We start from the raw sequence: 23,110 nt of genomic DNA, 5'->3' as shown, positions 1-23,110 counted from the left end.
TTACAAAATGGGAAAGTATTCATTCATGAACATCGTATGGAGCACTGTCGACTATAAACGTCTACAGGAAACGCTGCTCCAGCTTGCTGGTCGTAACTCCCCGGGTACACGATGAGCACGATTTCCATGTTGAGAATCAACCGGTTGAATTGACCTTAGTTGATACTTGTTCACCGATTGCCTCGAGATCACTTTAAGGTCTTTAAACGTATATATTCGGATGAAGATGTAGTCTATTACTCGCGTGAAATATCACGCGACGTGTCATTATTGTCTGCGCAGACGTTGATACATGTTCTCCATTCGATATACAGTACTGCTTAGTTAAAAGAAAGTTTAAACTCTGAACAGTAAGAAAAATAAAATAGTTTCATTAGAAACAATCACATCTTAAAACTTGTGTTCCTTAAATTCGCGAGATGTCAAATAGGCCTGTGATATCAACCTAATATTTCACGCCTACTATTAAATTAGTCATACGGACATGTAAACAGCGCCGTATTTATGCTAGCGGAGGCCACAGGCGGAACATCATTATGAGGCCCCAAAAGAACAAGTCTGTTTCTACAGTTTTGTGAAATATGTAGATACAGGTAGATGCCCTCACGTATATGAATTTTATGCAATACAGCCCTACTTGTTAGTTTGATATTCTAAAGAAAAAACGACCTATCTATTTCAAATGGAGGCGGGAGGCCTATTAAATTTCTCAGCTGCCTCTAGTTTTTATATTATGAATTTAATATTTAAAAAGAAATATTTTATTTTGCTACTATAACTAGGCTGTTTTCTATATCGATATTCGTGAACAGTAAGGTCTTAAAATGTGGCCCCATAGAGCAGTGTTTCCTTTTGAATCACGATCCCCTTTTATAACATTCAAATAACTAAAAGTGAGGTAGATATTTCCTTCCTTTCATTTATGAAAAATGAGTGTTACACCGTTAGGATAGAATACGACAATATGGCAGCATTAAAATAAACAACTACTAAAAATCGTCAACTAAAAATAACCGTCCGATCCCCCAGGAAACACTTCGCGAGCCACAGGTTGAGAATCACTGCCACAGAGAGTCAGGCCCCAGCTTCCGCCTTAGCACACCTTGCGGTAAATGCGGCCCTGCGTGTAAAAATATAATTTTAAATTTACTTTTGTCCACCGCTGTAGCTGATTTATGGTAGCAACACGCAAATCACGCGAAATATCAGGCATTATAAACCAGGAATAATGACGGAATAAAGTGCTCGTTACGTGGTACAATGGATCGACATACTAATATCAAATTATTAATTCAGTGATACCGTCGTTCCCCGCTGCGATTCTGTATGCGCGCTTAAACGGAATTTATTAACGTGCCATTCTCTGGAGAGAAAAAAATGTGCAATATGAATCCTATGTGACGTCATGTGCGGAGAACAAGTACGATACAGTGGATTGGCTTAATTATTTTCACCGAGCATTCGTGCAAGTCGCTATAGAACTTGAGTGTACCGTGGGTCAGTAGTAAAGTTTATGACGCTCATTCTCAGTTCCGTGGTATAAGATAGAGAGGCGTGGAGCATTAGAGGGAGCGTTGTAGAAATATTAGACGTCACCCCTCGCATCTCTGGGGATAACAAGATACGAGACAGAAATGGTGCACAAATGGACTCTGTTAACGGCTAACGTGCAATGGAGGCAATATATCCAGCGCGGACTATAAAGAGAGCAGCTTCTTTAAGAGATTATAGCTTCTTGTAATTTCTTGTGCTGCGGAGCCTTGCGAGTGTGCTTATGGAATATTATATTGAAATCTACATAATTAACGAAGTTATGGAATTTTAAGCGAATTAACTTCTAGGCGAACCAGGGTGGGGTGCCACCACCCCGCTACGAGGGCCAATAATATAATCGACAGTGGCGGCAGAATTTCAAATTCTGATATAGTCCCTGGATACAGAGAAATTTTGAACTGTTCTGAATTATTGAATAACTCTGTTTGAATATAATTATACCATCGCTGCCACAAGCTTTCTTCTGTTTTAAAACATATCTAATGATAGTTCGTACGAGTCATAAAATTAATTCTGAGATCTCCATGGATTCGAATCAGATCAAGAGTCAAATCTGGACATTAGACATCTTTTCCATCTATAGTCACGTGCCACACATACGGGGAACAGGGGCAGATTAATATTTTTTGGGTCCGGGGCTGCCAAATCTTCGAGGGCCCCATTGGTTGAAAACCGGTGGTGAGGGGTGTAATAAATTATTTGAATGAAGCGTACAATAAAATAGGTAAAGCTTCAAAAATTGAAATTTATTCTAAATAAGATTAAATAACATTTAATCATAACGAAAAATAATGACGTACAAATATATAATATTGAAAGGCAAACGTCGAAAAGATATATTAAAATAAACTTTTAGTGCGATTTCTAATTATTTCAAAAAGGAAGCAGTAAACAAAATTCCATTCAATTATTTTTTACATAAATGGAAGGCCCCCCTCGGCTGCAGCCCTCACCCCTTGATCTGACTTTGATGGGGAAGAGGAATGTGGCGTAGGGGAGGCCGGGGTAAAGTGAGCTCGAAAAAGTTTGAAGTCGAATAAAATTTATTCCTTTCAATAAAAATCCGTGGGAATAGATTTATAATGTAATTTAAACATTACTGTTGGTAAATGACGAATAGCAATGCTTAAAATAAACTTAGAGTATATTAAAATTCAACTTGAAAAAAAATTATGCAAGGGGTATCATTTTACCCCATACATGTTCAAAATCCAAGTTGTAAAGTTTCATTCCCACTGATTAAGCAAAACTGTGCCTTATCAGCTGTTTCGAAAACTCACATGGAAAGAACAGATTGGAAGAAAAACAATCTATCCCTTCTTTAAGGGGTCTTTCCACTGTAACGCCCTAAAAAATTATCGTTGTTTGGAACGTTTTTTGTCACAAAAGGAATGTGTTTACTAAATTAAAGTTTTTCCTACTTATTAACACGTGTTTTGAGAATAGAATGTTTTTATGTTTTTCATAATTCTTCATCAATCCAATCACATCTAGTTCGGGATATACCGAGAGCCATGCTGATTACAACTTTTTTGTTTTTTTTCGGTTCAGATACATGATTCCTACAAAATCGACCGCGCAATCGAGACGTCCCTTTTTTACAGCGCATTTTACACCCACCTATTTTTGCGAAAGCAAGTATTAAAAAAATATGGAAAAAATTGTTTTGTATTCTCAAAACACGTATTAATAAATAGAAGAATACTTCAATTCAGTAAACACATTCTTTTTGTGACAAAAAAGGTTGCAAACAGCGGTAATTTTTTAAGGCCTTACAGTGGAAAGACCCATTAAAACCAACGTGTCCTAATTTGTAAAAGTATTTCCGTGTTATAGAAATTGAAACCACCACTTTGTATCACGAGGTTCTAATAGATTGTTCCCGCTTTTTGTTACAGATTTACCTTGATAAAAGAGCATTTAGTTGAATTCAATCAATTGGCAATGGCAAACGCAGAGGGCTCTGATAATATGCTAAACAGAGTGATGCCGAAGGATAATATCGGGCTAGCTGCCCTTCTTAGGACAAAAGAGGCTGCCTGGGACAACGGTAAGCAATAGTATAGGTCTGCTAGCAATAAAAGGTAGTAACATGAGACAAGTCAAGGAGACACCTTCCCCTATTATTTTGTGCCATACGATAGCCCACACGAAGTGTTAAGTGTTAATTAATATTCGAAATTACGCATTCCCCCTTGCGCCTTGTTTCCCCATAATTGATAGAGAGCACTGCCCTCCCTCTACACGTATATACGAGTATGCATACCGGGTAAGTCGTACATTTTGAATGCAGTTGATCTGCTGCACAGTTGACGGTAGAAACGAATGAAAAGAATTCAATGGTACAAAACTGGCTGTCTTTCCACAACGTGTCTTTTTCTCATAAATGTAACAACGCACGGAGAAAGTGTGAGCGGGTGGTATTTTTAAATAGAACCACCTAATTTTTCTTGGTGTAAATCACCCCTTCTGATAATTCCAGGATTCGCAAGGTATTTAAAGTTATAAACGCACTGAGCGCCAATGGTAAAAAGGGTCACGAAATTTTCACCGAAAGACAGAAATTTTCGCGAAGAAAAATCGTGCAATAAATCCCCCTGAGTCATTCTGAAAGGCGAATTACCTCTACTTTCTCTTCCACAAGTTGATTTTCCTCGCAAATGATTTAACACTGAGAAGCGAGGCGGGAACAGATTTCTGCATTATTCGAATAAATTTTTATTCCAATGATCTCGAATAAGAATTGCGAATAAAACGAAGTAACTCAAGACAATTTTTTAAAAACTTTTTTAATAAAAAATTATTCGTTATTCTCGAATAACTTCGTTTTATTCGCAATTTTTATTCGAGATCATTCGAATCGAAATTTATTCGAATAATTCCCAGCTGTGGGGGTGGGAAAGTCGATATGGTATTCTGTTCTCGAAAATTTCCCCCCAAGTAATCCCACAGAGTCCCGCAAACTATTTACATAGAGTATCAATTTAATTTGCAGTTGATTCAAAAAGTCGTTTTCTCGAAAGCGAAGCGTGAGAGAATTTCATTTTATACTTTTCAATTACTTTCGCAATCAGTAACCACCTTGTTTTCGGTTACCTGTACCTCAATTCCGAATACACCCTGTACATACGCGTATAGCGTGCAATCTGAACGAGCCCGGGTAAAAGATGGTTCTTTCGACGAGGATTTCTAAAAGAAACTAGCCCACTGATGAAATTCTATAATATAAACAGTAGGAGGTATCCATTGCACCTGCAAAAAAATCCGCGCCCTGGCGATAGCCTCCTAGATACAGGGTATAGCTGGATAGCTGGGCGCATCGTGCAGCTCGCGTGTTGCGGGTGCCACCGTCGGGCGATTAATAAGCACATTGATATACGAGCGGAATATTAACCGATTGAGTGTACTCAACTTAATTACCCGATCCGTTACACAGCACGTCGCCTCCATCCACAAGGTTGACTTCCAATGAAGTTCAATCGCGTTTTGATTTCCGAGTCTTGCTCGTCGAAATACAAATTCCATGGAACTTTAAACTGCCCCTCGTTAAGTCGAGTGCAAAATACGTTCCTCTGTTACCCACAGTTTCCTTCGGGGAAAAATTATGGTGGTTCGAGCTAATTTACTAGAACCACTGTCTCCACGTAGAATTTGAACCGCGGGGAAAGGAAGTTTTATAACGATATATGCGCTAACATGAGCACGTTTCAGTGCGATATGAAATGGGCAGTAAAACGCAGCAGCACGATGCGACATATGCTGTGCACAGAACTTAGTGGCCGTGCAACAGGTTTATTTCGATAGCGTAGTGAAACAAAATCGTGAGCTCCTATCTAACCGATTCTACTATAGTGCTAACAGAAAACGTGGCGAGAGATGGTAGAACCAGTAGCAACATTTAAAGAACGTCTGGTAATTTTTTCCTGGAAAATATTTACGTTTATAATAAAATAACAACCGACGGCCAAGAAGCATTTTTAAAATTTTGGTTTCGCGGCGAGTATTGCCATTCAGAACCAGATTCTTTAAAATTAATAAACAAAGAAGATTTCGTTAGTATATTAATGTATCCTCAGGTTGACGGGGAGAATTTTCCGAAATATTAATTTAAAACAAAATGGCGGCTATTTAAATTTGAAATCCTGATTTTTTGTGCGCAAAATCACGCGAAAAAAATCAGGATTTCAACTTCAAATAGACGCCATTTTGTTTTAAATTAATATTTCGGAAAATTCTCTCCGTCAACCTGAGGATACATTAATGTACTAACGAAATCTTCTTTGTTTTTTGATTTTAAATAATCTGGTTCCGAATGGCAGTGCTCAATGCAAAAGCAAATTTTTAAAAATGCGTCTTGGATGTGGGTTGTTATTTTATTATAAACGTTAATATTTTTCTACGAAAAAATTACCAAGTGTTCTTTAAATGTTGCTCTTTTAAGCACAAAAAGTTCTGTAAGAATATATGCTTCCGCTTTTTCAAAAAAAATTGACAAACATTCGCCTCTTTTTGGCCGCCTGACTAGGTATAACCCCTTAAATGTAGATCATATGCTGTGCATAATAGGCACTGATCTCTGAAAGGAAAAGCGCCAATAGAACGAAGACGCATAACGTATAATCAAAAGATAATATTGTATAATACATTACTGTATTACCAGATCTTAAAATGACGTGAAACAGTAAATGTCAACTGGAGAATCTAAACGAGACATAACACCTGGAGTGACTCTCCTTAGTTTTATGATCTCGAAACGTGATTGTCAATATCGAGCTTGATAGGAAGAAATTCTCTGCGATTGTGTGTATTTTATTGTTACAGTGAAATTAAATCAACTCTTCAAGCAGCGAATACCAATGCTCCCAAAGATTGTTACATCTGCATTTGATTTCTTACAAGGGAACACCGCGAACCCGCACCCACCGATTGGAACGAAACTTTGTCGGTTCATAGAGTGACTCGAGACAAGAACAAAGATTTTTTTTTAAACGACTATTGTTAATATTGGATTATACTCTTTTAGGATAGAGGGAGGCATCTTTAAACTTGTAGAAAATATTTTTTTATGTCGATCCTTCTTACTATTTATTAATTATTATGAAATCTTGTCAACCTCTTCGACGATGTAACTTCTGCTGGCGGTACGTGTAGCACCTGTCACATTCATTCTAGTGCAAAAAAAGAAGAAGTTGCTTACAGTTAGATACCTAGTTTACGCTGAGATTGACCCTAATTTAAAGGAAAAAAATGAAAAAGGGAAAAGTTACAGTGTTTGAGAATAGAAGTAACTTTTGCTCTTCGATTTTACTTTATATCGATGAAAAAGTATTATAAATAAAAACCAAAATTAAAATTTTATATTCAGTTGCATTTAACTTTAAGAAATTTTTCTTCTTAAGGGTGTGAAATACTCATGAAGTACAAAAGGCAGATAAGAATGGTTCAAACAAATGTTTAATGGTGCACTAAGCACTGCAAACTTGCGTTAACAAAGTTTTAAAAAAAGGTTTTCTCCGTCGGGTATTTTGTATGTAAACTCTTTTCAAAATTTTGTTAACTCAAGTTCGCAGCACTTATTGTACCATTAAATTTTCGTTTGAAATATTTTTTCTGTCTCCTGTACTTTAGAAGTTAATTCGCGAAGAAGTGGGAGTGCCTTTGACTTTGAGATTAGTATTCACACCGTTAAAGGGCGACTGAGCACAAATGGAGCATACCGTTGTTTTTGTCTTGAGTCACTCTGTAAACCCAAGAAGGTTGCGTTACAACCGGTGAGTACGGGTTGACGGTGTTCCCTTGTAAAGTACTTACATATATTCCACGCGAGAATATCATGTATCAGCTTCATTTACAGCAAATGCCGGACTATACCTGACGGGGGTGAGTCCTGCGTTTCAATGACGACTGCTTATTGTGGCCGCGTTTCGGGCGTTGTAACGAGGAGCGATCGTTACGAAATGTAATCGAGTGGCTCGAATATGCATACTAAAGGGCGAAATCACATTCGATCGCAATGTATAGACGGATTTAAATTGCAAAACCAGTCGGGGAAATAGACTAGCCGGGCATGCTCGGTATCGAGGAGACTGCTTAATTAATTGCGAGTAATGCTCGTCCCACCGTAAATCGAAGAGCGCCCATTCCGAGTGCCTGAAGGAGATGAAGTGGCATTAGTTCGTAGACCAGATATACGCGAGCAACCTTATAATTCATAGCACACAGTTGCCCGACTGTCAATCCTATCTTGAATGGCCATCTAGTAAACGTCCCCCCACGTGTCATTGGAACCACTTTTCTATTCTTCCTTTGCTTTTCGCGAACGTATTAACTCATACGCAGCCACGTGGACGCATCGCGCGCCCTCCGTTGGAGAATAAGCGTGGGTTTGCATCTCCTCCGCGATTTTTCTTCCCCTCTTATTTGCCATCTTCGCCCGTTCTTGAAGGCGTAGTTCATCAATGGCGCGCATCCTCCCATGTATATCCGTTTCTGAAGTTGATGTATCGGTAGTCGCGTGTCTCATTAAGCATCGACACTGACCAGTTCGGGGGAAGTTATTTAAGAACACGGGATGGAAGAGGAGATAGAAGTTGAAAGACGCAGAGCGCAATGTTCGTGAATTTCAGGGACTAATCTCTGTTTCCACGCATCTCTCCCGTATTTTCTCCCTCTTCCTCTGTGCTTGCGCGGTGATGCTGACTTTTAGGTATTTTCTTCTGACTTTCAGTATTGCTGGAAATAATTAAGAATGTTTCGTTTCGGAGCGAAATGGCAGGGATGGAAAATTAAGTGGATGGTTCTAATTTTGGAACAAATTCACTCATTTTTTAAAGAAGCGTAATAAAAAGTGAAATCCTGAGTTCACTTATATTTTGTCTCTACTTACAAACAATATACACTGCTTTTCCAATTCTAAATACCAACGATCTATGTCTTTCGAATTTGTTTAATAACTTCTGATTCTGACTGGCTTTAAGTTATAATCGCGGAACTTAGGCGATGGCTGCAACTGTAGGTGGTGGGAAAATATACATTCCATGAGAAAATGAAGATAAATTAGTGCAATATTATTAGTATTCTTTCAAATAACATACCTTGCTGGAATAAGAATTTGATGTTTTGAATTCAACGTTGTACTGGTTAATTGAAATGAGCGACTCGGTAAATCATTTAAAATTGCGGCATCGACAGGGGCGGATTTGTATTAAGTAGGCTGCAGCCTAGAAGGTTGAGACAATTTTATAAACAATTCACTTTTTCTTCACGTAGCAAATTAGCAATAACTCATACATGAGTTGTCATATTGAATTAATTTTAAAACATTCTCAACTCTTTTAATCCTTCGTTGACACTCCGGGTGTGAGCCACCCATAAGCTGATTTTGACGCTCTGTACCTTTCCCAATGCGTAGATTCTACGTTGAATATCGTGGATATACGATCGTGGAATATCTCTGTTTTTTCAATTACCGAAATAGCCTACGTTCTATAAGTAAAATAAATACCTTTTTTCCAAAGCTGACCGACAAACTATTTTTTCTCTCAAAATATTATATCTGAACAACAACTCTGTAGATTTTTTGCTTCTAATATTGAAATTTGTAAATGTTACAATTTTTTGAAGATTCTCTTCGTTTTTTTCTCGACATATGGTAAGCTAGACTTTTTTTTACAAAAACTGTGATAAAATTCCAATTAAAAAACTATTGGAATACATTCTAGAGACCTTGAAATTGACCCATGATTTTTTTCATAACGATTGGATTCTTTAGATGACAATGGCAGTCGTTCAAAAATTGCTCTCGGTGTGAGCCATCCAATATGTCAGAGTTAATCGAAAAATCGTGTGTCTCCAAGTGTTAAATTAAAATATTTGATGATACTTCACGGGAAGGACAGCAAACACTTGTCAGCCTCAAGGCGCCAAATCTTCTAATTCGCCCCTGGCCATCGTGTAGCACACTATCGGTGACTTCAAAAACAACGCAACGACGATAGTGTTATGCATGCATCTACACTGCCCCGGCAACAATCCGGCAGTTCACGTTTAGTAGTCGAAATAAGCGGATCAGACAGTGAGGAGGAATGAATTCTTCTAGCCCTACTTTTAGACGAAGAGGATGCCGCAGCCAAAAGAGCAAAAAAGCGAGATAGAATTTGGGTACATTCAATATTAAAAAAGAGAAAAGTCGAAGGGAAGTATTGGACTTTATTCAAAGAGTTACTAAAATACGACGATAAGTTTTACCAATACTTTAGAATGCCGCAATGCAATTTTTTTTAATTGCTAGAATCGATTGAATAACTTAACTTGCTCCATCAATTTTTCGGAATTCATCCTCTGCTGCATGCAGTCTCTGCCGTTTACTGATTCACACTGGCAGATCAGCCACGACACGTCTCGACACGAACCGTCACAAACCGGCAAAACATTCTTCGCGACCATGTCGACCGGCGTCGGTTCGTGCCGTAGAAGGAACGTTGCAGGTCGGTGCCGGATAGTGTAAACACTGTAAACAGTCCCATTTAAAACGCATGTTACAATATTAATTTGTCGTGCGCGGTGACGGACCGCGCCGTTGCCGGAACGTGTCGGTCCGTGCTGTATAGTGTAAATCGACCTTAACGTAACGAGACTTCGGCGAGCGAACGCGAGCGTCAGCGCCGTGTCAGTGTACACTGTACACCTCGCGATAAATATTCGTCGCCGATCCCGAATCAGGAGCTTACATCGTGAGAACACCGCTTTACGACAATGTCTGGATATACTGGGCGAGATAATTATTGGGAACGACCACCCCAGGGGCAATACAACTTTGAACCTTCCGGTTTCGGGCAACCTAACCAACAATTCGAGTTTCAAACGTACAATGACGAACAACCTGAGAATTATCCCCCATATGCACAGAAAAATTATCTCTATCAAGCCCAAACCGATGACATGTTTATTCAGGATGATTTCGCCAAAGGTAGGTAATCACTACGAGTCTACTGGAACGAGTGTTTTATATAAACATGTGGAATGACCTTGTTATTTTGAATATGCAATTGCAGGTTCGCCTGGATTCGTAGACGAAGAGGAGGAACCACCGCTTTTGGAAGAGCTAGGCATAGATCCTGATCGAATACTACAGAAAACATTGGCCGTGTTGAACCCGTTTCATAGACAGGGGCGAATCGACGATGCAAACTATTTGCTCCAAGATTCTGATTTAGCGGGCCCAGTAGCATTCTGCTTGATACTTGCCGCATTTCTTTTATTAGCCGGATCGAAAGCACACTTTGGTTATATCTATGGCTTAGCCGTCACGTCGTGTTTGCTGATGTATATCCTTCTGTCGTTAATGAGCAGCTCCGGCAATATCACACTGTCGTCCGTAGCATCTGTTCTAGGATATTGTTTATTACCTGTAGTGTTACTCGCCGGCTTTAGTATTTTCACCACTTTACGAAACCCGGTTGGATTAATTCTTGCCTGTCTGGCTGTCGCTTGGGCAACACTTTCTGCATCTAGGTTTCTTTGTAATATGTCTGGAGAAGAGAACCAACGCCTTCTCATTGCTTACCCCTGTATGCTACTTTATGGCGTTTTCACATTGATAATAGTCTTTTAACAGCATTTAGTGAATTTCTGATATGAAGATCATGATTTTCATTCGATATTTACTACCTATACAAAACGTTTATCTGCAAGAAAGTTTTTAGGTTATAAAAGATTTAATATTAGTGCTATTGAAAGAAGTTATTTAATAGAAGGAATAGTGTTCGTCTAGTTTCGTATTTTTATAATTACATTATCAATAAAAGGTTTATAAACATTAAATGGTTTGTAGACAATAATTATTTTAGGGACCTTGGAACGACTTGAAGGATGCTACAACTTTGTATAACTATATTTATGTAAGAATGTCTATTAATAATATAATTTATAATTATATGTATATCAACCGTTTGAATAGTTTTAACCACAAGTAGGACCCCTCTTCCTGTTTATGCTACATATTACGTTTGGAGTGTGCAAATGCTGATGAAATTAAAGAAAATGATAATGTCCATGTATCATAATAAGAAAAACAGAATGATGCTCATTCCAAAGTTCATATTCGGCAGTACTGTTTTAAATTATACTACGTTAATTTTTTAACTGGCAGCGAGACGATTGAAATATTACTTTGTGTCTGGCAGGCTTGCGTTTACTTGCCTGCAGATAAAGAACCGTCAAGTTTATTTCCGCGGGTGCAATTGACGTCAAGGGCGAATTTAGGGTTTTCGGGGGAGGGATCCAAAATTTTCTTGAGGAGGGAGGGGGGGCGTAGGTCTGAGAAATAAACCAAGTTCCCGATAATATTTTCCTGCTAAATGAAAGTTTTTTTTTGGTATCAATTTATCATATTTTCTCTCATATTGCTAAGTTAAAATAAATATTTTGCAAATTAAAATAAGTTGTTTTCCCTTGGGGGAGAGGCGCGCGCCCCCCTCTGAATCCGCCACTGAATGACGTAGCATTTAATGGTCCTAAAGTCCTAGTTTACTGAACCAAGAGTTTCAGGCTGCAAAAGAAACAATCAATGTTATATTTTTCACAGCCCTCGAGACATCGCCTCGGCGTGAAAACACGCCGGTGCTGAGCGACAGATGGAATCGTTTCGGCGCGAAAGCAGGATAGTCAAAGAGTTAATCTGTTCGATTCTCTTGTGCATTGTAAATAAACTGTATCATAAAAATTTTCGTGCGTTGGTGTATATCCGATTATTACTTTTATCCTTCCTCATAACGGGAGCTATCTCGCGTAGGATTTGAAAAAAATCAATTTCCCTCCCTTGAAACTTTTGTACACAGAGGGACGAGGGACTTATTAAAAAACAATTTTACGATTTTTACGAAGAGAAAATGCATTTCACTGATGCTTGATTGCGTCTACGAAATAAATACGACTACAAATAACATGGAAATGTGTCAGCCATATTTCAATTTAATTAATGCCACTTAATATGTTCCCTATCGATTTTTTTCATTAGCCCAAATTTTTTAGTATAACACTTCGTATGTAAATGTGTCACCTCGTTAAAAAAACTGTTTGTAAATTACACATTGAATGTCGATTAATATCTGATGCATATTTTTTGAATATTTGATTATTATCGAGCATTCTATTTACATATAGCGAAAGAATGCATGGCTTTCTTTTTTTGTAAAATATCGTTCGAATTTTTTCAGGCCTTCCATCTGACCCAGCACAGGTTCAACAACCAATTTTAGTTTGTACAGCACACATCCACTGGGATCCAGAGTTTTGCGATGTTAAATTGATACAAACAATGATGCTCAGCAATGAATTACGTTCCATTTTGGACCAAGCTGGCCAGTCTTTTAGACTTGGCCACAAGCCCGACTCTTCCAACGTTCAACTTTTACTTTGTGGTGACTTCAATTCCTTACCAGATTCTGGTAAAGGATCTATTATTCATTATTTCTTCGCGCGCGATACCTTAAACTTTAAGGCAGTTTGTATACTTTTAACTTTAACAGTCCAAAGGCATGCGGGTGCCGATAATCACACTTGAGGATACTGTAATAAATCTTGCATGTACAGATAATAATTTTTATATTAATAATGATGTATTAAATATTCATAAATAATTTACCATATACGAAAATGGTAAAGTGTTAAATGCATACGTAGTACCTTAACGAAGTATAAACAGCATCATATATTTTTTATATGATTGATAATTGAAGAGTCCTTGTAACAAACACAGTGAATGCCGATAAATACTAATAATACTACAGTATAGAATTTGATTTGAGGGCTCTTCAATTATAGATATTTACGTTTTGAATAATACTAGCTCTGAAGTATCCTTATTCCTAATTAGATTAAAAAAATAATATTTATTAATGACTGTTATGAAACGAGAGCAGATATTGATGAAATTTTCAATGTAGGTGTAATCGAATTCCTTACATCGGGACGTGTTGCGGCTGACCATCGTGACTTTAAGGATTTAGCTTACAAATCATGCTTGCAAAAGATCTCCGGATGCGATAAACCTAATGAATTTACCCACTCTTTTAAACTCGCATCCGCCTATAGTGAAGATATCATGCCCTACACTAATTACACGTAAGTCTTACTTCCCAGCAGTGGCGGATTGGGTCTAAGAATAATGGTCGCCAGGAGATAGTAGGGGCCCACCCACAACTATAAATTTTAGTGTAAAAGTTAATTAATTAAATCGTAAATTGTAGTCGCACACCCAGTCATTAGCCCAGACTAATTGGGTCATTAACGTTTTTAACATATTGTCTGAGGTTTACTTGCCGCCAGGCAAGCCGACACCCTGGGCCAGTCCGCCACTGCTTAGGAGTGTTTCATGATTATCTGCAATAACGAAAACAAGGCATTAAACTACCTTCCTGCGTTCACTTGCACGTTCTATCTTCCAGATTCGATTTTAAAGGCATAATAGATTACATTTTCTACTCGAAACAAAGTATGGTACCATTAGGACTATTGGGTCCTTTAAGTGCAGATTGGTTTAAAGAACATAAAGTGGTTGGTTGTCCTCATCCTCATGTTCCATCTGGTAAGTTAATATTCACGGGGTAATCAAAGGAGAAGTTATGCGACATTGGTTCAAAGCTCGTTTTACGAATGAGGCCCATTTTAAAAGTGAACGGTCTTATTTGTAAGCATAAATAAATGTATGATTTCAGATCATTTCCCTCTGTTAGTGGAGCTTGAAATGACACCAACAGTAGGAACAAGCAATGGATTGATCTCACGCAGGTAGCAGCCGCTGCGATCTAGGCCCAAATAACAATAAGGGAATAATAAACGATAATAAAAAGAAAATCTCCATCACACTTTCTCTTACTTCTGGCTCTAGCAATATCACTCGCAGTTGACGACTACTCCAATAGCGAATGTTACAAATACTCCATATTACCGCACATTCAACAAGTTATCAGATATTGATCAATAATTCTAATGACCAGGTGAAGGGAGTCGTGTTGTAATGCGTTTAGCCCATGTATAGTGTATTGCATTTTTAAGACTTAACTTTCCCATATTAAGAGTATTGTAAACCTCTATTACCATCGTAATATGTAGATACCTATTTTCCTACAAAAAAAAAAGATATTCCGATCAAGCCTCTGTGATATTGACATTAACAATTGGAACAACTTCACATATTTATTAACAAATTAGTGTCTACTAGAGAAGCCCTAATCTCTTCCTAAATGTCATTACAACATTCTCCAAGCCAACTTTTTGATAAGAATGCTGCCATCCAACGAGAAATTGTATTTTTAAACAAAACGAAAACAAAAAATATGAAAACATACACGCTATACTGGGCTGTGCGAAGTGATTGGAGTTGACTTAACAATTTCAATGCAAGTACAAATCTGTTCTTATTGGCCACGTATATTGATAATGATAATGTTATATAAGGAAATAGATGATATTGTAGTGGGTGTATTTGTAAGTATGATAATGTAATGATGTTCATCGATCATAGCATTGCGAAAATTAGTTGACATTCACTCATTAGACGTTCAGTTCCAGTTATTAATATATACCATACCAATTTACTACTTGTTAATTCAGTTGCATCGGACCTGTATATGTCGCAGAATTTCTTCTCTCTTGTTGTGTACTTATCCTTTAAAATTTAAATGCACATAGATGCACGTCAATGCTTTCTCCTGCGTTAGCCTTTTAATAATTACCATCTGACAAGTTTCATTATAAGAGTCGAACCAAATAATTATGCAATTCATTTTAGTAGCGGCGATACAAAGAGTGTACATTGAAATCTTACGTTTAACAAAATCATGCAACTTAGAGACAGACGAACAAAAAGTAGCAAATATAGATTCTAAAAATTTAGCTTAAAATTGCGTACGAACAAAGTCGACACATACATTCATTTCTCTCCCATAGATATTTTACTTTTATAAACAATATACAGGGTGAGTCATCGCAAAGTAAAACTTAAAATATCTCCGTTGCTTTTGACTCGACCTCTTATTAATCGGATATCCGATTACACAGGTATATCTAGCAATTGAAAAGAAGTAGAAAATTAATATGCTTGTTAGAGCTCTTAGTATCCGCATGTCCGGGTATCCACAGCGGGTATCCGAATACTTGTATATTCGGACCAAATCGAGCGGGTATCCGGCTATGTGCGCGGATATGTAAGAACCGGATGTCCGTGAGTTCGAGCAGGGGAAGTACAATGGAGAAAAATCATTGTTCTCGAGGGGTACATAATAAAATAGAGACTACTTATTTCCCGGTGTCACGTTTTTCGAGATTTCAAAAACACCGACATTTTGCTAAATAGAATCTATACAGATAGTGATATTACAGCTAACAATCAGATATCCACCCTTGTTCTAAAAGACTTTACAAGCTGTTTTGTAATCATAGTCATTCGCCGAGCATTTTGCATCAGTATCTCTTCAAACTCCTTTTCTGTTAAAAAATATGTCGGTGTGTTTAAAAATTAAAAAATATGACTTTCAGGCGAAAGTATCCTGTATTATATTATTTACTCCCAGTGGAACGAAGATACTCACCTTGTACATATCGACGCGCGTTACGAAAAGTAGCACGCTTCATTTTTTCTACGTGCAGTTGCCCGTAAGAAAAAAAAATGAAACGTGCTACTCTTCCAAAGCGCGTCGATATATAGTATGAATCATAATCAGCATAGCATTTTATTGTATGATAAGTTTCGTTGTTGAGATTTATTTTTACCAGAAGCAGTATGATATTTTTCTAAACGTTTTACACACACTTTATTAGATTTTTTGTCAGCCTAATTTCATAATAGAAGCTTCCAATAACCATGTTTCCGTATTAGTATTATACGAATAGTGTGTAATTATAGAAATCTATTATACATTTCAAAATTTTATGAGATTTTCCTTTGTAGTATTACGAGTTTTATAACATTTTAATTCTTTCTTTAAGGCCACCAACTGTCGCGTGTTAGTTGAAATATTAATTTTTATTTGTTGCCTCGTGGCAAACGGAACACGTACGTATACGAGAAGATACTTCGTAACATCAGAAATTGCGAAAGTTGCTTAGACACACTAGAATATACTTTGCCATTTATAATTGCCAGTGTCTCTAAACATCTTTCCAACGAAACGGCACTATCGTCACACTGCATAATTTCGATTGTATATAATAAATGTAATAAATGTAAAATGGGCTTGTTCTCCGAAATATTCATGTATTCGACAAAAAAGCAACAACTGAATTATACAAGTAGTACACGATTAGTTTATCAAAGACATGTGTGTACTAAATGTTGTATAAAGTAGATAAATACAATATAGTTTTAATTAATGAAGGTAGAAGTGGCAGTCTCTATTTGTATATGCATTCATCGATCATACTATCACATGATGTAAATGCGAATAACAGATGCATACACAAAATGTACTAAGCCAATCGTTCATAATTTTCGGGCCTACATTGAATTTCACATTATACAGTGTATTGTTTAAAGCCATTGAAAATTTGATTTTTCGTTACAACACGTATAATACCTATCTCAATATCAATAAGACATATAACGATGCTTCGTACGAAAGAAATCATTTGACAGATCGACACTGAGTACTTTTAAATTAATATGTTCTTTCTGATTGGTATATTAACATAATGTTGAAAACGAATTGTATATTGTAATTATTTCTCAAATAATGTGAAATTTCTTAATATGAACTTTAGAATTATCGCCGATTCTTAAGTAACAATAAACATTGAATTACAGATTACAGTTAAAACTCTTTAATCCTGAAAATACCTATGTCTCTTTTAAAGCAAAAATGTAACACTATGTTGACATTTTGTGACATTTAACTTTTCGTATGTGTATATACATATACATGTGTGTGTTTCATTTAAAAAGCTATTCTGCTAGTTTTTCGTGCACGGAATGAACTGCATTAACATGTGAAGACAGATTTTATTGAAGTACATGACGCCCAGGCACAGCATTTAATCACATAGGTATTTTTTAAGGTTTCTGTATGCAACTTGTTAATTATATTTCGTTGATAAAATATGAGTGCTTATAGAATTAAATACGATTTAAAGATTTTAGTGTATAAATAGGCAATTATATTTTACTCCGGAATTATTAGAAAATGATGGGAAAACAATATACATTATTCGGGCATCTCCGACGTGACATGAGATCAAAGCAATTCGTGAAAAATATCAATAGGTCAAACACTTGTTATCTTCATATTTTTGTTCGATTTTGAATATCGAAGCATTAAACCATTAGACATGCGTTTTTATGCATTTTGGCACCGAAAGCCTATGCTATATAGTATTCAACACAGCTTTGACAAACACAAGCTCGAGAAGATTAATACATTTTAGCTTAGACTTCATATGTGTGCTCTGTTCTAAGTACAGTAGTTCTCAACGTGAATGTTTTTCATAATGTATGTAAATATATTGTGTACGTACGGTATGGACATGATTCAGATGCTTATCATTAGACAGTAAGAAAGAAGTGTTGAAATTGATTATAAATTTTTAACTTATTCACTGGTATTGTAATTGTTTCGCCGACAAAATGTAATTATTATTAAGGCCGTAGCGCATTTTAGCGAAGCGCGGCGATACGAAGAGAAATGTTTATAAACAATTGATACTTTTGGAGCCGCGCACAGTAGACCGAAGCGTAGCTAATTATTAATTTCTACGAATCGCTTCGCCGCGCCGCGCTTCGCTAGAACGCGCGACAGCCTTTACGGATACTACTACAGATTTCAAGTTGATTTTTGACATAAACCTTAAGAGAACTACTGCTCTATAAATATGATAACACCATTTTTACTAATGTGAATTCACAAAAACTGTAATACAAAATATATTGTAAAAAGTAACAAAGATTTAATCTTTCCTTGTCTTAAGGATTATGCGATTTCTTTTCTACAAAATAAGTATAATAGACTTAGAGGTGTCTTACATGATGATAAATTTAAAAAGTTCGATGAACTCTCATAAAAGTTCTGTTGTTCGTATTCATTTGCACAATTAATGTTTGAATATGAAATATTTATATTTGTTGATCCGATATTATACAAAATTTATATTATATAATATTTTATATACGGCATAAAAGATCAAAATGTTTAGAGCACCTTTGGATATTGAAGAAATATCATATCAGATTTGATGAATGCAACTCGTACACGTGTTATATGCATTCATATGTGTAATGAAAGTCAACCTTTTTATTGCTTAGTCGAACACAACAGTATTAATACTTAATACAAGAAATGTGATAGCAAAAATACATAAGATTGTAAATGAAGACAGTCCAATGAACCCTTACACTGCTCAGATTAGATTCTGTTACATCATTTCCTAATATTTCATCTCACTCTAAATGAAAGAAAATATTAGTTTCATTTAATATCGTCTCTTACTACTTTAGCACAAATAAATTTACAACTCTAGTCAACTAGTGCTATATTAAAATTACGTTTATTACACGTCGTAATTAACATTTCATTGTACATCTATATGTACTTGTACATTATGATTGGTGGCAAATAGGATCGTTTAGGAAACAAAATGATTATATAAGTATGACAATAAATGGAGTACTTAGATAGAATTAAATAACAATGTACATGAACATTTACTTTTAATGGGAAAAAATCTTACGTTTTCGAGGCACGTACCTAATAGATAAATAATACTAGTTTATTTCAATTATTAATATTAATAATATGAATTCGCAAAAAAAATTATGCTCGAACTGTTTACAGTAAATTGATTGTTTCTGAAAATATCTGATTGTGTATATATGAGATCTCCAAGTAATAGTTATATGGTAAAAAATATTCAATAATAACGAACGTTAATAACAAAAAGTGGGTTTCTTTAATAAAATCAGCATAAGACGAAATATTTAATAACTTCCATAGAAACGTGTATTTAAAAGACAGTAAATTATTTTATTTTACATTTTAATTATATAGCATACTAAAAACAAAATCATTCCATTTTTATAGAACGACAAACAATTCCCAACCATTTAAATAATGTAATACATTTTTTTTTATTTTCATCGCAATAAACAATGCATGAAATTGTTATAAATAATGTGGTAACTTTTTGTAAAGTCTTGCCAAATTTTATAATAAGAAAGTGTTAACACACATCCAAGAACAGATGCATACATATAACAATATCATTTTCCAAATATCAAATTATAATATATGAGGATTCATCGAACTGATACAACGTTGTTTCAATTGCAATCTTAAAACATTTCATATTTATACATCTAATTCTATATCATTAAATAAACAAATCTCGAAATAGTCCGTGTAACAATTAAGTATTCTGGAAACATCACTATTGAAGCTCTTCGTTTTAAACATGCGTTTGTTAATCTTCTGAGCTGCTCCATTATGTAGAAAATTCAATGTTAGTTTTAGGTTTAATAGTAAGTAAATAATTTTATGTGATTAAAATATTATCTGTCGGTTCTGGATGATGTGAACACCATATTTCGTTGTTTGAAATGTTTACTACAACTTTTATAGTTCGTTTGATGATACATAGTTAATACCTGTACTCTTCTGTACTTTGTAATTTGGGGTATACTATATAATTAAGGGTATGTACATACATAAATACAGAATGACACTATGCACGCAATACTAAATAGAATACTATTGCTTTTTAAACTGAACCAAATGATTTAATGACTTTAACTTATGTATTATCAGAGTGTAGTATATCATCTACTTATATTTATGATTATATGTGACATAATATTTAAAAGTATATTTGAATTTAACGACTGTATTATAGAATGCAACAAATGACACCAAAAAATAATTTTCTAATGCAACATATTTTAGAGAGTATATGTACTTACACTTTATGATGCGTTTAAAACATTTATACAATTATACAGTTAAATTATAGGATGAAAAATTAGTATCACTTCTTTGAATTTCGTGCAACCACTGCTGTATAAGATGTCCACTCACATTTTGATATATCGAGCAGTATAATTTAATAATTTAATTTTTTCATTATAAAACAGCCTTATTTATTGAATCTTATATTTTACAATTGCTCGGATGCAATTAGGGGACTAGCGCTCGAAAATGGGAAATTATTGTCCAAGCGCTAAAAAATATTGGAAAATTAAATGTTGCTAAACTGTATTTTAAAAAATATACTGTTGTAAAGCTCGTGACGACATACATTTTTTCTATTTACAGTTTGTTTATCCAATCATTACTATTCGAGGTAAAAATTATAAACAAAAAAATTTTCATCTTCCAAAATTATTATTTCTTTAAACATAAATTGCGATAACTTGAGTAAATATTAACGGATCAGTATGAAACTTAAAACATAACTTCAGAAAACTCTAGCGAAGCCGTAAAATGTATGCACAATGTTATCAAATGTAATAATATTTAATTAAAAAGTAATACTGGACATAACCCATGTTTTTCAACGTTCGCCGTTAAAAAGAACCGAGGCAATTTTGAGGTACATATAACTTGCACCGACAAAGTTTTTCCTTAATATACAAGGAAGATTTTCACCAATTTTCACACTGATTAATAAATAATTGTAGAAGATATGACGATATATATAAATCCCGCGCGGCAGCAACAGTCAGCGGTCGCGTATAATGCGCTACTTAGCAGTCGTAGCACTCGCGTTGACTGTTGGTGCCGCGCGGGATTTATATATATCGTCATATCTTCTACAATTATTTATTAATCAGTGTGAAAATTGGTGAAAATCTTCCTTGTATATTAAGGAAAAACTTTGTCGCTGCAAGTTACATGTACCTCAAAATTGCCTCGATACTTTTTAACGGCGAACGTTGAAACACATGGGTTATGTCTAGTATTACTTTTTAATTAAATATTATTACATTTGTTAACATAAGGGTTTTGTGCATACATTTGACGGCTTCGCTAGAGTTTTCTGAAGTTATGTTTTAAGTTTCATACTGATCCGTTAATATTTACTCAAGTTATCGCAATTTATGTTTAAAGAAATAATAATTTTGGACGATGAAAATTTTTTGTTTATAATTTTTAGCTCGAATAGTGATGATTGGATAAACAAACTGTAAATAGAAAAAATGTGTGTCGTGACGAGCTTTATAACGCTATATTTTTTAAAATACAGTTTAACTACATTTAATTATCCAATATTTCTTAGCGTTTTGACAATAATTTCCCATTTTCGAGCGCTAGTCTCCTTACTGCATCTGACCCCTCAATTGTAATTTCCAATGCATAGTCACGTTTATGTACCACATTCTTACAAATAGGTTCGTTACATTAAGTGGAGAATAATACAATTAATGATATGAAATATATAGAATACAAAATAATTCCCTTAATATAAATCCAAAGACAATTTGATAAAAAGTACACTATAATTTGTTTTCTCCTCCTGTCTTATCTATATGATTTATTTATTGCAATAAAGTGCACCGCACAAGCAATCTTTGTTGTATTCTGCATAGTGTTGCGTGATAGTGTCTATTTTTGACTTCCATGCATAAGAATATTATATTAAATATAATAAGACGAGCACAGCACACTTCAGCCTGTACTTTTATAAAACTATGATCAAAAATTGTAAACATTGGAACATAATTCTTGCGTCCATCATACAAGTAATTACATCTCAGTGTTAATACTGTAAATTCAATCAGATTTCGTGTATGCTTTTGGAAACTTTTTACCTGTTATATTGGAAACGTCGGAGTCAAGATTCATTTCATTTCTCTGAAACTAAAACAATACATTTACGCGAGTAAGTAACTTGTTTCCAATACTAGCAGAAAAAATTCTTCAAAAATTTACAATTGTTGTGATGCAGCTACAAATTTTCTGAAACATCTATAACAAATTAGAAATTATTGAATATCTGATAAAGACATATGCTTTTAAATTATTACGTAAAATCGCTTTACTTAAAATGTAGCACACGGGGTACACTGCATGATGATAAATTCATGGATTTTATTTATACTTTTATATATCCACTTTTAATTGTTGCAGTAACATAATTCCACAGTCTGGCACACCATAAATTTGTTCCAAAGTAGAATGTATCATAGTTTATTAATTATTGACGATTCCTCATTATCATGTATCCATATAAATACTCAGAGATTTATGGAAAGTACAAATACGTAGCAACACGGTCCTGATTGAATATTGGAAAACAAAAGTTGTAAGGACATAATGAAGGAGAGAATGTGTCTAGTAGAATATATAAAAGTTTGAATGCTCTGTCAGTCTGCACTTGAAAGACCTTTTATTTAAATACCTGTTTTAAACTGTCACGTAATTTACTTTTTATTGAAAATGCAATTATTGTATATGGGCTGTGTTTGAGTCATGATTGAATGTAACAATTTATTAACTAACGTGAAATAAATTGAAAATATTCAAGAAGTAAATTTATTGTGTATGTGTTATTATACGTAACATACAACTAAACG

At 35.1% G+C, this 23,110-nt stretch overlaps 2 protein-coding genes across 3 annotated transcripts in view; both read left to right on the top strand.

Moving 5' to 3' along the window:
- Twin (CCR4-NOT transcription complex subunit 6-like twin) overlaps positions 1 to 23,068 on the top strand; it is a 405,710-nt gene extending 382,642 nt beyond the window's left edge. For both annotated transcript variants that reach the window (XM_076813260.1, XM_076813252.1), the window contains exons 4-8: positions 3,453 to 3,604; positions 12,771 to 13,001; positions 13,500 to 13,677; positions 14,001 to 14,140; positions 14,271 to 23,068. In XM_076813260.1, the coding sequence (XP_076669375.1) occupies positions 3,453 to 3,604; positions 12,771 to 13,001; positions 13,500 to 13,677; positions 14,001 to 14,140; positions 14,271 to 14,347 (778 nt within the window). In that variant the 3' untranslated portion in view covers positions 14,348 to 23,068. The remainder of the gene's footprint in view (positions 1 to 3,452; positions 3,605 to 12,770; positions 13,002 to 13,499; positions 13,678 to 14,000; positions 14,141 to 14,270) is intronic.
- Positions 10,176 to 11,754, top strand: Yip1d1 (Yip1 domain-containing 1). The gene is made up of 2 exons (XM_076813309.1): positions 10,176 to 10,522; positions 10,608 to 11,754. The coding sequence occupies exons 1-2, from the start codon at positions 10,309 to 10,311 to the stop codon at positions 11,165 to 11,167; spliced, it is 774 nt and encodes a 257-aa protein (XP_076669424.1). The 5' UTR covers positions 10,176 to 10,308; the 3' UTR covers positions 11,168 to 11,754.
- Positions 23,069 to 23,110: the final 42 nt, after the last annotated feature.

This window comes from Andrena cerasifolii, chromosome 1 (genome assembly GCF_050908995.1).
Source record: "Andrena cerasifolii isolate SP2316 chromosome 1, iyAndCera1_principal, whole genome shotgun sequence".
NCBI classification, from domain to species: domain Eukaryota; kingdom Metazoa; phylum Arthropoda; class Insecta; order Hymenoptera; family Andrenidae; genus Andrena; species Andrena cerasifolii.
Note: the sequence above shows the minus strand (reverse complement) of the source record. Positions and strands in the feature narration are given on the sequence as shown.